The 14,972-nt window shown below is 35.3% G+C and overlaps 1 protein-coding gene across 1 annotated transcript; it reads right to left on the bottom strand.

Moving 5' to 3' along the window:
* Nucleotides 1-274: 274 nt before the first annotated feature.
* Nucleotides 275-10,469, bottom strand: LOC120313882 (stromelysin-1-like). The gene is made up of 10 exons (XM_039356264.1): nt 9,915-10,469; nt 9,247-9,491; nt 8,419-8,567; nt 8,220-8,339; nt 7,537-7,698; nt 6,927-7,077; nt 6,469-6,602; nt 5,890-6,049; nt 4,473-4,570; nt 275-620 (listed from the first exon to the last, which is right to left on the bottom strand). The coding sequence occupies exons 1-10, from the start codon at nt 10,017-10,019 to the stop codon at nt 517-519; spliced, it is 1,428 nt and encodes a 475-aa protein (XP_039212198.1). The 5' UTR covers nt 10,020-10,469; the 3' UTR covers nt 275-516.
* Nucleotides 10,470-14,972: the final 4,503 nt, after the last annotated feature.

The raw sequence follows: 14,972 nt of genomic DNA, 5'->3' as shown, positions 1-14,972 counted from the left end.
TCTTTCACTTGATTGCCTTATCAATTACCTAGTCATGACTTTGATTATGAAAAATCATGTAGAATTTGGTGGCACCCAAAATGTATAACAGGGTTTTTGGAGGGAAGGGTATGATAGCAAAATCAGGAGTCCCTTCTCTGTTTGAATGAAGCATTACTCTTAGTTGGTAGATACATACTCAATTCTCAAATGAAAATTTCTTCCCAGAGGCACCATGTGGCTGGACCATGTGTCACATACCTTGGCTTTCCAAGAAAGTAAACAATCAAGATGATTTTATTCAGAAACATATTTTAATAGCATAAATTTTAACAAATAATATCTTATATAATAAGTTACATTAAATTAAAATTCATTTTTGAATTATCTCCCTTATGAAAACACCATCACATTTTCATGGCTCAAAAGCAGAGAATACACCAAGTAATGACCATAACTGACATTATCAGCTAGTTCTTAAGAGCTAGGATTAATGGATTCCACAGTTCTTTGCTCCTTTCTCTTGTTCCTGACATATCACTGGCAACCCAGCAAGCTATTGCTCTTCTTTATGCCCAAAAATCGCTTGGTTGCAGATTCAAATTCATATTGCTTTGAACCACTGAATAAATAGAAGCGACCTAAAAGAAAAAAACAAGATAAGTAATTAAACAGGTGCAATTGATTCCAAGCTATTTATGATCTTTTCATCTTTCTTGTTTTCCTTTCAGTTTTGATGGAATCTTACCAGCATCCCTAAAATATATGCAATTTAAATAATTAAAATGAAGAACTGGCCATCATAGCAGTGCATTTTTCTAGCACACAGTATCATTTCTTCAGAATGAGTGTTGCACCTGGAAAAGTGTGTGCTCTTCACAAAGTAGACTGGCCCTGGACACATACATTTATGGTGCCAAAATAAACAAATTCAGTTTGATTTTATTTCACTTAGACATCAACTCTGATTAAAGTTAAAAGTAGTTTACGTGGTTATATTTAATAATGTTCCCTTTCTGCCACATTAAAATTACACATCTGTGGCAATGTTTGTTCTTGAGATTGCTTTTGGTTATGTTGAGTGAATCTAACTGGCAGTGCTAGTTATATTGGTTATCCAAAAACATTTAAATATAATAAATTGATAGGAAGCATTCGGCATTGCAATGTTTTTTTTTTAAGAAATCAGTTGCTGGGTTTTCAGCACAATTTTTTTCTACTCCTTGAAAACTAAGAGATTTAGTAAGTTACAGAGTTTTTATCCAGAAATCTACTGAAGAGGCTTTTCCTTCAGATGAGGAAATATTGAGACCAGTTTTGAGAACTAAATTCGCCTGATTTTCCCTCATCAACCTGGTAAACCTAAGGCTATTCCCAAAGATTTTCATATTATATCACTATTGAACACATAACAGTTTCCTATTTCGTAACTGGCAGCTATAGAATATTTTTCAGGACCTACTTTCTTGAAATTTGGCATGCTCACTTTTAATTAGTATTATTATTTATTTGTATCCTGCCTTTATTATTTTTACAAATAGCTCAAAGCAGCAAACATATTCAACATATCTTCCTACTCCTATTTTCCCCACAACAACAATCCTATGAGGTGGGTTGGGCTGAGAGAGAATGACTGGCCCAAAGTCCCTCCTGGCTTTCATAGCTAAGGTGGACTAGAACTCACAGTCTCCTGCTTTCTAGCATGGCACCTTAACTGCTAGACCAAGAAAATATGTTCCAAACTAGGAGTGGGCAACTCAGCACTTCATTTATTTGTATTAACCCATTTTAAAATACTATATAAAGTCTTCCACAAATCAATACTGATCAGTTCTGACTTAGTTTTTTCAAGATTAATCAATATAAAAAAATTTCGTAATACTCCAAGATATTTAAAATAATCCTTAAGTTGTTTTTTATCTGCCTTTTAGGAAGAAAACCATTTTGGTCTGGGTGAATAAATTCTATTAAAAAACTTTTCATTCTTTCTGCCAAAACTGCAGCAAAGATTTTATAATCCACATTTAGTAACGATATTGGCCTGTAGTTTTTGATTTGTGTAGGATCTGTATCTTCTTTAGGTATCAAGGTAATATTAGCTTCAGTCATCATCATCCAGGGAACCAGATGGCGCTTATATTTCTTGTTGCACAAAAAGCATTTGATAACTTAAATTGGCAATTTATGTTTCAACAACTACAGGAAATGGACTTTGGTGAAAACTTTATTAAAGCAATCCAAGCAATTTACAGGAAACAATCAGCAAGGATACTTATAAATGGAGATTATATAGAGAGCTTTGATATTAAAAAAGGCATGAGACAGGGATGTCCACTCTCCCCCCTGCTATTTATTTTTACTCTGGAGGTATTGACTAGAAACATTAGGCAAGATATAGAAATTAAAGGTCTTGAGATTAAAGACCAGAAATATAAATTGCAGGCTTTCGCTGACGATCTGGTCTTTATCTTAGAGGAGCTTTTGGAAACAGCTCCTAAACTTCTGCAGAAAATTGAGAAATTTGGAGAAGTGGCTGGACTGAAAATAAATAGGGAAAAAACTAAAGTCCTAACAAAAAAATTAACTGATAAACAGAAAACTCAACTCACCAAAAAGACAAATCTTCTTACGGCGAAATATACATCACTAAAAGAAGATAACTATGAGAGACTAATAAAACAAATAAAAATGGACCTGGAAAAATGGGAAAATCTCCAACTATCATTGTTAGGAAGAATAGCGACTGTTAAAATGAACATTTTACCAAAGCTAATTTTTTTATTTCAAACAGTTCCTGTAAAGCTGGGTAAGAAATTTTTTGACGATTTAAATGCAATGATATTAAGATTTATATGGCAAAGAAAGAAAGCAAGAATTAAATTTAAACTTCTATAAGACTCGAAAGATAGAGGGGGTTTTGGACTTCCAGACTGGAGACTTTATTATCAAGCAGCTATTTTGCTTTGGCTTAAAGAATGAATTACTCTGAGAAATAAGCGAATTCTCTACTTAGAGGGATATGACCTTCAACTAGGCTGGCATGCCTTTTTATGGTACGAGAAAGCTAAAACACATAAGTATTTTCAAAACCATGCTATAAGAAATGTTTTACTTACTGAATGGGAGAAAGTTAGACACAAAATGTATATGAAAATTCCTGAGTGGCTTTCAATGATGGAAGTATTTGCTTACCCGAATTTGATTAACTATGATAAACTTGTTAGTTACAAAGACATTTCGGACAAGGACGGAAAACTCAAAGACAGGCAAGCCCTTCAACAACAAGGTATTGACTTAACATGGTGGTCCTATTTGCAAATTCAAACAAGACATGAAAAAGACATAAAAATAATGGGATTTTATAAAGAGCTGACTCCACTTGATAAAATACTTTTAAAAACAGATAAACATTTGATTAAGAAACTTTATAAGTATTTATTAAATTGGAAGATGGAAGAAGAACAAGTAAAAGAGACAATGATAGTATGGGCAAAGAACTTTGGATATTCTATAGAATTAGAAGACTGGCAAAAACTGTGGGATAAAAATATTAAACTTACTAAAGCAGTAACATACAAAGAAAATTTATATAAAATGTTTTATAGATGGCATATGACACCAGTTCGTTTAGCAAAAATGTTTAAAAATTTATCAGATACATGTTGGAAATGTAAGCAAAAACCGGGTACTTATTATAATGCCTGGTGGACATGCTCTATCGCAAAAAAATATTGGTCTAAGATTCATAGATGGTTAGAAAAGATGACGAAAATGCAGATAGAATTTAAACCGGAACTGTTTCTGTTAGGAATATTAAGACCTAACTATGGTAAAGAAAATGATTATTTAATATTACATGTATTAACAGTTGCAAGAATAGTATTTGCCCAATTTTGGAAAAATGAAAATCAACCATCAGACCAGGTTATAATTTTGAAAATCTTAAGATTGTGCAGAAATGGACAGATTAACATTAGAGATGAAGGAGAAAGAAGACTCAATCTTTTATAAAACTTGGGGAAAATTTTATCAGTGGGTTGAAATACGTTACAATAAGAAGAGATTTTAGAGTTTTATTATATTAAGTATTAAGGTTGATGATTGGAAATAGTTGTTATGCTACCAACTATGTTAATTACTTAAAGGAATATTAGTGTTTTACCAAATGTCAGTTGTAACTATACTGATTTATTCTTATAACTGTCTAGTATTATATAAACAATAATACTTATTATGAAGACCCAGATGACAGCTTGTTCGCTGAATTACGTATTACTGTATTTATCCACACCCTGTCCCTTTTATCCCAATTTTCCTGTACCCGCACTGATCCTACCTTTTCCCTACCCATATAAAATCTAATATATATATATATATATTCTACCACCTGCTATGAGATCCCAACCCATCTGAAATTTAGTTGATTTTGAATGGTCCATTCTGAATTCTGAATGGATAACTGATTTTGATTAAGTTAATACAAGTGATCTTACCATTATCTATAAAAGCAGCATCCACCTTGGAGTGAATGTTATGGAAGTCAGCTGTTATTTTTCTTCCTCGCTCCATAGAGTTCTTTTCATTATCATACCTAAAAAAAGAAAAAGAAAAAGGAGAAGAATGATTTAAAAATTCAAATTGCTTCAAGAATCCATATAACTTTCTATTTTGGTATCACCAGCTAGCATACTTGTTAGCTCTGTATTACTTCCAGAACCAAAGGTTGCATAGCATTTGGTTTGGTGTTCAAATCTACCTTCAGCTATGGAAATTCATAAAGCAAGTTTGAATTATTCTGTTTCTTATCCTGACCTATTCTACAGAACAGTTGCTGCAGAAAAAAATGGAGAGCATTATTTATGCTGTCTTGAACGTCTGGTGGAAAGGTAGGATACATCTCTAATGACTGTAAATGTAGATCCTTATACATAAATGTTCATTGCCATGTAGCTTTTTGGATGCATATAGATGGTTGTCATATGAACCAAACTGTCAATATGGACCAGATTGATTTTTAGCCTACGCAAGAATTCTTACATTTGAAAGTCAGTGTGCTAAATCAGGGGTCTCCAGCCTTGGCAACTTTAAGACTTGTAGACTAACTCCCAGAATTCTGGGAGTTGAAATTCACAAGTCTTAAAGTTGCCAAGGTTGGGAACCTCTGTGCTAAGTGACATGAATCTCTTCTGTCCTTTTCCTTAGTCTATAGTAAAGCCAAAGGTCTCCCTGTCCACTTCTGGGACACAATGCTCATCTCTCTTTCTTGGCTGAGGGACCCAGCATTGTCCGAAGACATTTTCCATGGTCATGTGGCCAGCATTGCTATACCCCAAAGGTGCCTGGTAAGCTGTTGCCTTCCCACCGAAGTGGTACCTATTAATCTACTCACATTTGCATGAATTGATATGTAAAATACATCGAAAATTAACCTATGCCACAGATTAGTTTTAAGGAGCATCTAAGTTATTATAGAATGTTTGGTATTAGATTTATTGTATTATTTTATATTAGTTAGATTTAGTTTGCCATGTTTTTATGTCCCTATATTGTTTTTACCCCTCCTTTTGGACTTTGTAGATTTTTATGTAATTTTTTGTATTTTTTATGTTTAAAATTTTTTTTGTACATCACCACCACCACCCCCCCTTTATGCTGGTTACTGACTGTAATAAAGGTTGATTTGATTTGATCTGATATGTATAGGAGCACAGTAAGCTGAAAGCAATATAATGTTTTGTCTAAAGATGTGTATCATAGCATGTTCCACTTTGCTAGAAGAGATTCTGTGAGGGTGGAGAATAATTAAAATTGTACGTAATTCAGTAAAACAGTCGAGGCAAATATGATGCAGTCTATGCATTTTAGTTGCAAAGGGTTAGAAGAGATCACAGATGTAACATTTTATCTTACCTCCAATAACGGTCACTAGAAAAGAAGTATGTTTTCTTTGAATTGCTGTCATAAGCTGCTGCATCAACTTTTTTAATGGTGTGTGGGAAGCCCAGACTCTGGATGTTTCTTGGGAACCCATACTCTATAATATTTCCCCTGGAAGACCAATACTTTTGTCCTGTTAAACAAAAGATCACAAAATGTATGTGTCTGTCAGAAGGAATAAAAAATTGGTTAAGGAGATGGGATGGGACCCTCCATATTCCAAATTCAGAGATGAGTTATATAGACATCCATGAGAGTTTGCAAAGGAGGACATTTCTTCAACTAGTAGAGATAGGAATGTGGAAATAGCATTAACTTCACTGATCAATTCAATCCCTTGCTTTTTGAGAGAGTAATAAGAAAAATCAAACAGAAATGTTATGTGGGAATGCTTCCTATCTAGCTATGTTTTCAGAGAAAACAGCTAGATCCCACTTATTGTGCCACTTGCACAGTCCATCTTATCAATTATCCTCCCTTCTTACACCTACTTTAAATTTGGAATATTCATTGTGTTTGCATTGAAAAGAGGAATCCAGAGGAATTATTTACCTTTAAAAAGAAAGACGATGTCCTTATCTCTGTTTTCGTATGCAGCATCTACACCAGTGCTCAAAGCTGGCCAGAAAGCAGAAATAAGATCTTTCTCAACTGTACTTCGGAGGAGATTCTTTCGCCAGAAGAAGCTATATTGATAGAGGGGAAACAATTTGAGAAGGAATGTAATTCAGGGGCAGAAACTGCATTGATATTTGCAGGAAAAGCTACATGGTGAGATAGGATGAAATAACCACATACAAAATGTAATTATTATTATACATGATGTAATTAATAATGTGTCATGTAAGACTCCATGAAGCAAGTACATTATTATGGCATTTGTATAACATCAAGAATGAATTGTCATTTAACATGTCATGGTTTGATGCCATTAGACCCATATGTGGAATATAAAAGATACTTGGTTTAATCCCTGGCATCTGGGATATAGAAGATTGCACTATACTTACTTATCTTTAAAGAATATGGTTTCTCCTCTAAGAGAAGTCAAAGCATCAAAAGTTTGGTCAGGGTGGCATGGTTCTGTTGATGGTACTTCTGTTGGGGCAGCTGTTGGGTCTTCCAATAAACTGTCATTATAATCATCATCTCCAGGGGCTCCTTGAAAAGAGAGAATGAGAAGAAATGAAAAACAAGTGGGATTTAGAAACTTTTTCAAGAAAGTTTCTGCCAGTTGACATGAAGGCAGATGTAGACATTATATTATATATCTTTTCAATCTCTTGATGTGGTTAATACATATTTAGCCTATTTGCAGGTAATGATTCTATTTAGATTTTAATGATACAACATTCTTATATGTTTCTCTTAAATTAGAAAATGAATCTGGAAAATGGGATTTTTTGATTTACTTCTCAAGAGAGTTTTTACATTTTTCAGAAGCAGGTTGTTCTCTACATGGCCATGTCATATAATGTTCCATATTTGATCAGGATGGTTCCTCAGAATGTAGCATGAGCAATAACGTTGTATTTCAAAAATTGTGCATTTCTTTTTCACAGTCTTTCAAACCTACTGTGGACTATTAATCAGTTTCTTCAGCTGGGTATCTGTACTCACCATAAAGGCTCTGAATGCCTTCAATATCATCAGGGTGAAGTCTTAGGGCTTTGGGATCCATTGGTTGGTAGATTGGAAACATCAGAGCCCCCAAATTACTGGAATGTTGAAGCCCTAATGAGTGGCCAAACTCATGGGCAGCTACCAGAAAAAGATTGGTTCCTAGAATGGAAAAGAAGGATCTCTTATGAAATTGATATTTAGCATAATAAAGAAACAAACATTTAGATTGATAGATAGATAGATAGATAGATAGATAGATAGATAGATAGATAGATAGATAGATAGATAGATAGAAAGAATAGGGTTAATTGGTGGGTATTTCTTTGAGGGAAGTATTCAAGTGTAACTGTTTTAAATTGGATTCCTGAGCAAAATAGAAGGGTGGACTTCATGGTCCACATAGAACTTTCCAGTCTGGGATTCTAGGACCTTAAAAAGGCCATCACCTTGACTTTAAGTTTTTTTTTCTTTAGCGAGTTATAAAAATGGGGATGGAATTGCCATGCTACAACATAATGCTAGTGAGCTCTGTTCATCTTTAGCTATTTATTTATCTATCTATTTATCTATCTACCCATATATCTATCAAATTTCTATAGCCACTCATCTCACCAAAAGTCACTCTGTGTTTCAATTTTTCAAACACACACAAACATTTAAAAGTTTAAAAGGAAAGATACCTTTCAAATCCTTTGCCCAGAATTCATCCTCATCAAAATGGGCATCTCCACCAAAAGCAGGTGAAAAAGCATGGGCCAAATTTCCACCTTCTCCATCAAAAGGAAAACCATCTCCGTGTGCTGAGAAAATAAAGACATATTTTAAGCCTCTGAGTGTGGCATTCAGGCTACTTTACCTACTGTATGGTCATTTACTTACCTCCATTAACAAAAGAGATTTCAATATCAGCAGGTTTCCCGTAAACCCTGGTGAAGGTTAAGGGTGTCACATCGCTCCACACTTTCCAAGCTTTCTCAATTGCATAGTCTACATAACGGGATTCCATGTCAGGTGTATAATTTAGAATGCTGTGAAAAGGTAACAAATGAATGAAAAGAGGGTTCCACACAACTTTTCAACATGTTTTAATCTGATTCAGAAGTGTTGCTTCTAAATGGATTCTAGTGGGGCATAGTACCAATAGACAACGTGCTATCAAATATATTCAACTATCTCTAGTTTTGCATTACAGAGGAAAATCAAAAATAATCACCTAGCCGTCCTGCAAAAGAAAACATTTATTAATATGACCAATAATTCCTGAAGGATCAAATGATCACGGTATGAAGAAGCTTGCAAATAAGATTTCAAACAGTAGAATGAAGTGGAACGTGCCCATGCTTAGAGTTGTAACCTGCCACACACGGACTTTCCAAGGTATTTCATTTTATTTCTCTTCTACTTTTTTTTTCCATCAATAATTTTATCTGAACTTGGCAGTAGAGCAAAAAAGATAAATCATGGTCGGATTTCATGCGATCTTCATTTGCTGTCAGATATTGGGCTTATTCACCAATAATACTTTACACCCTATCTGTATCCTTCAACAGAATTTTATTTTTGCTAAAAGTCAGAAGCTGTAATACCGGTATATAAAAGTGTCTGTGTTAATACATTTGTCAGTGTCTAAGATACTATAAAACTCTCTGTGGTCTTAATAATCTTCAAGTGGTATTTTTAATTCAAGAAAAGACTTTCCATTCTTACCTGTATGTCAGTTCTTTCTTTACCCATTTAGGTGAACCAGGAAAAGTGTTGTATTCTCCTATATCAGCAATGCCACACCTGGGTTTTTTTATAGCATTCATAGTGCTTGCATCCAATTTGCCAGTCACTTTCAACCCCAAGAAATCCTGCATCTGCCGTATTTTTTCTGGAGCAATGCCATTCTTGGCTTTGCTTTTTATCACAGGTGTTGAATCTGATTCAGGGTAGTAATGTTTTATGTATTTCTGAAATAGAATTAAATTGATTAGATTTATTTTTCTTATATGCAGGTTTCCTGTTTCAGAATGAATCTTCCCATCTTAGCCTTTGTTGTAAGCAATCACAACAATTATAAACTGCAACTTTCCCCAATCTGTTACCCTCAGATGGACAACTCATAATGCTCAGACAGCATAACCATGAAGCAAGAAACATCAGTCTATCCAACATAGACATCAAGCTACAGAGAAGCTAGTCAGAATATGGACACTCTAAGCTTATAATCATACACAGGTATAGAATAAATGATCTTCCAGATGTTGCTGAATTAAAATTCCCAACCTCACCATTAGTCATAGAGATTTGAATTACTAAGAGGTATAATTGAGCAACATCTGGAGGAGCAGAGGTTCTACCCATCCTTATTTATGAACTATATCAACCATTACCTCAGCAAGTTCCCTGTCCTTTTTTGAAATTCTCTCAGTTTCTTGAACTATGGGCAAAGCCCAAGCAAGCGTTCCAAATAGCGCTAGTGTCAGCAGCAAATTCATTTTCAGCTTCACGTCTGTGTTCCAAATTTGAAGTCACAAAACTTTTCAGCTGCTGGAAGTGGATCTGTGCATGTAACATAAGTCTTCCTCTATATATACTTCATGCCTGCTCCATAAAATCAACAGTAACATGACTCAGAGAGTGAAAACATTGTTGATTTGTCAAAGGCAGAAAATGATGCTCTTAGAATGAGTACGCAAACCTTATTGTGCAATAATAAACAAGGTAACTGGAATTCGTCAAGTGGGATTTTTTTCACCCAAGGGCTGAGGCTGTGCCCTTCATTAAAAAGATGACTAAGAATCATTCCTTCTAATCAAATAACTTTAAGCTATTTGTTTCTTATTCCATGACAGACTTTTACCTTCTGATAAAACTTTTTCCCATCATGATGACTTCTGTTTATATAATTGATTTATAGAATTATTTGTGGCAACACCTGAATGAAATATTGGCAGGTAAACATTTTAAGAACAGGAATACTGCTCAGCAATATCTTTTCTTTTAGAAGTGTTAGACCATTTGATTTCAAGAAACTGTTGGAATATTCTGTCATTAATTACCAATAAATCTGAAGGGCTAATAAAGGCTAATAAATAAAGCTAATAAAAATTCTATGATTCCTCGAATTCATTAGTAGAAAAGCATGGTTACAATGGAAGGAGATCCCTGGTGTGCCCCATGATTGATGCATGCCAAACTATCTAAAATCAAAAGTGTATAAAATAATGATGTGCCCCACAGCACTATATGGGATGAGTGCTGGCCAGTCACAAAATGCATTGAGCGCATTTTACACATCATGGAGATGTGCATGCTTTTTTGGTTGTTAAGCATTTTTCTCTTTGACCATGTCAGAAAGCAATGGGCACCACGCCAATATCAGAAAAAATGCGGGGGAAACACCTACAGAGGTACAGCCATGTTCTACAAGCAGAATTCCACACTGTTGCTTGAATTGCCTTGCACTTTAATAAAAATGGCAAGGGTCCATGTGGAAAGCTGAAGCAAAGATGGCAAGATACAATAAATGCGGACATGAAAAATGTCCAGTTGGATCCCAATGCGGTGTTTGATTGTGCAAGATGTTGTTTGTTGACCCAAAAAAGCAGACTCTGCATCTGCGTGAAAAATGCGATGATGATGATGATTGATGATTAGTGAAACTCTAGAGACCTATCTGCTGTCCTTACCTACTCATAAGTTAGGTTATTGTCATTTCCCTGCTACTGAGTAACAATAGTAGAGTCATAAAAGGAACACGAATCTTGGTCAGTATTATCTTCCCTTCTTTTTCAGTGATCCTCATCAAGATTGAAAAAAATCCTACATTTGGTATTTTTTCCCTTTTATTTCTCCCAAAGCCACTTTCTCCATAACTTTTGAAGCAGCTAGGGAGACAGGCCTTCTGCCTAAGGGTCTCTTCTTCAAAATGAAAAATATGGACCGATATGGAGCAGCTGAACCCTTGTTTTATTTATTTATATATTTGTTAGCAATATAGGAGGAGGAAGATGTGTGGATATGTTTACTGCCTTGAGTAATTTATATAAATAATAAAGGCAAAATACAAATATATAAATAAATAAAAATATTTGTATGCGACAGATAAATAGCTACCACTTCAGTAACAGCATTCCATGCACCTTTGGCATATAGCCATGCTGGTCACATGACCATAGAAATTGTGTTCAGACAATGCTGGCTCCCTTGGCCAAGAAATGGGGGTAAGCACCATGCCCTTGAGTCAGACACGACTGACGGGGGAAACGTACCTTTTCACATTAACAGAATCTTGCAAATCTAAAAGTACAATTCTCTCAACCATCTCTTTTACAGCCCAAGAATTTAGGGAGGCTCCTATGCAGGTGTTGGTTATGCTGTCTCTTATCTGACTGCTCCCTAGGCAGCATCTCTTCCTCCCAAGGTCATTTCCACATACCATTACAAAACCAGAGTTACTGATCCCTAAGAGGATAACTTTATGTTTTTTGCTAGAGGCGCTTTCTGAGTTATCTTTAATAGTAGCCCCATGTAAAGCAAGTTACAGTATTTTAAATGAACAATGGTGAGAGCATGATGTTACCAGCATCACCAGTTCATGAAGGGTTATAGCTGCTGAAGCTTGTTAAACATAGCTTCCCCCTTATCTTGCCATAATCCTCGATCCAATTGGAAACATAAACTATTGCGTGAGTGTGTATATATACAAAATAAAATTGCAATCCAATTTATTCAGCAACAAATGAACAAATGGCAATGTATCACAACCTTTCAGCTACTTCTACACAGACATACAGTCAGATACAGATGAATGAAAAAAAAAACCCATACAGAAATGTTCACATGCAAGGCTCATTGTTTATTTTGAGCATAACTGTGGCTTTGTACCATATTTCATGCATAGAAGTGTGTAAATAAGGCTTGTCTGTTCAGGAACTGATTCACAAAATCCCCTTTCTGATATCTCAGTGCTGAAATCCTCATGAGGTAAAAGCCTATCATTTCTCTTTTTGGCATACTTGTATTTTGAAAAAAAAAAGACTAGAAAAACCATTTAAACTTCATTGAACAATGCAGGGGCAGAAGGCATGGCTTTGTGTCTTGTCATATTGATAAACTCAGGCTTTTTTTCTCATAGAATGCCCAGAACGGAGTTCCGGCACCTTTTTTGGATGGAATCTTATAGGATAGGCAAGGCGGGTTGTATGACGTGTGTGAGTTCTGGCACCTTTTTTTTTTTTAAAGAAAAAAAGCACTGGATAAATTAATGATATTAATCCATAGCAAACAATGTATGACCAATGTAGGATTTTTGTTGCTACATCTTAATAACAACTTTGAAAAAGCATTTGTTTAGATTTGTTTAGCAGCATACTAGAAACTTTCTGCTACTCCATCTCATTTAAAGGAAGCGTCTTAGCCCCACGTCTGAACTTGGCAAGAAAATTAGAATTAAGTAGATGGCGATGACATGCTACTACTCAATCAAAACAAAGCAATGAAACTGAGTCTAGTGTTTATAGAGAATGAATGACACATGAAATGGAAATTAATGAAAGGAAGGAGAGTTGGAAATTCCATGAGCTGGCAATGAGGTTCTCATTTACAAGGATTTCTCCCGAAATTGAGAAACTCATTTGGCAAATAAATAAATAAATAAATAAATAAATAAATAAATAACTGACATGTAACTTGTGGATCTTTTGCCCAAATGCAGTTCTGCTTGATTCTTGAATCTCTTCACCTTTGAATTGTGGTCTCCCTGCTGTTGCAATTTATATTTTGAGGATTGTGCTGGGTTTTGTAGACTATCTGAAAAATAGTCCATTAATTCAATAATCTTCCTGAACTGTTACCCTTTGGCAATAGATAACTTGAAAAGTATCATGAATATTTTTTTTTTACTCTTTGTTTCGGTCCTAATATACATGTGTTTTAGAACAGTATTAACAATGTTAACACAGTAAATTATTGGTGTGTTTGACTAATAAAGTTAGGAAAGAAATACCATTCTGTATTTGTAGACCTTATCTGTATACCACACTAAATTTGGGATCTTTTGTCATTTGTCATTTTGTCATTTGTTTCTGTTATCATTTTGGGTTTGCATTTTTCTTCCCACTAAGTTATTGATTGTCAGCTAAGGATAAAAACCTGCTAGAAGGAAGGAATCCTAATCCTATCTGACATAAGATAAGATTCTCCTCTATGAAAGTATTAATTGGCATCTTGAATAGAAAATCTGTGATTAATTTCATTTTTGGGTCAGACCTCATGAAGGCCTAACCCTAACTCCAGCTGTACAAGACTTCTACATTTCCAATGGGTTTCCCGGTATAATATGCCTAGGGTTTCTAGGGAGACAGAAAAGAAAGCAAACAGGTCCCTTATGAATGAAGAGGCTCTCTAAATTGTACTGTGATGTTAGTTTTTTGACCAGATAACCCTAACCCTAACCATAGATGACTTTTGCATTTCCAATGAGGTTTTTCCATGCAAAGTTGTAGGATTTGCTAGGGAGGCAGACTGGAAAGCAAAGAGCTCCATTGGGCAGGAGGAGACTTTCCAAATGGAACCTCGTTGTTGGTTTTTGGGCCAGAACCAATGGGGGTCTAACCCTAATCCAAACCCTAATCTGAGATAACTTTTCTATTTCCCCATGTAATGCACCAAGGGCTTCTTAGGGAAAGCAAGCTGGCTCCCTCAGCATAAAGAGTGCTCTAAATTGAACCATGACATTGGTTCAACCCTAACCCTAACCCTAACTCTAACCATAGCCCGAGGTTCTTTTCATTTTCTGTGGGGTTTCTCTTGCAATGTGCCTAGGTAGGACCTCTCAGGCCAGGCCAACTGGAAAGCACTCCCTCTGCATTAAAAGATGCTCTAAGTCAGGGGTTCTCAACCTTGGCAACTTTAAGACTTGTGGACTTCAATTCCCAGAATTCCTCAGCCAGCTTTGCTGGCTGAGGAATTCTGGGAGTTGAAGTCCACAAGTCTTAAAGTTGCCAAGGTTGAGAACCCCTGCTCTAAGTTGAACCACAACATTGGTTTTAGGGCAAGGCCTCATGGGGTTTAACCCTAACCCTGAGATGACCTTTCCACTTCCAAGGGGTTTTCCCATGCAAACCCATCCCTTGTGCTAGGGCAATTAGGAGATAAGAAATTATGTGACAAACGGCACACTGCATTTGATTCTAAAAGACTGAGTCAACCTTTTTTGTTTATGTGGATTAACTATTATTACATTCAATTCTTTAAGCTTGCCATCACACCTAGTTAAAAGAATCATTGTCTGAGAACTTACTAGTCATGGTTACACAATAGAAATTCAGAATTTGTAGGAAAGAAACACATTATATTAAAATATCCAGAATAGAAAATGCCATAGTACAGAAATATTAACTAGATGTGAGGCAGATAAATTTTCTCGTATTTTTTCTTAGTGGTTC

The sequence above is a fragment of the Crotalus tigris genome, unplaced genomic scaffold (assembly GCF_016545835.1).
Source record: "Crotalus tigris isolate CLP2741 ecotype Arizona unplaced genomic scaffold, ASM1654583v1 scf7180000018809.685583, whole genome shotgun sequence".
In the NCBI taxonomy this organism is placed as follows: Eukaryota; Metazoa; Chordata; class Lepidosauria; order Squamata; family Viperidae; genus Crotalus; species Crotalus tigris.
The sequence above is the reverse complement of the archived record's forward strand: the minus strand, read 5'-3'. Positions and strand labels throughout refer to the sequence as shown.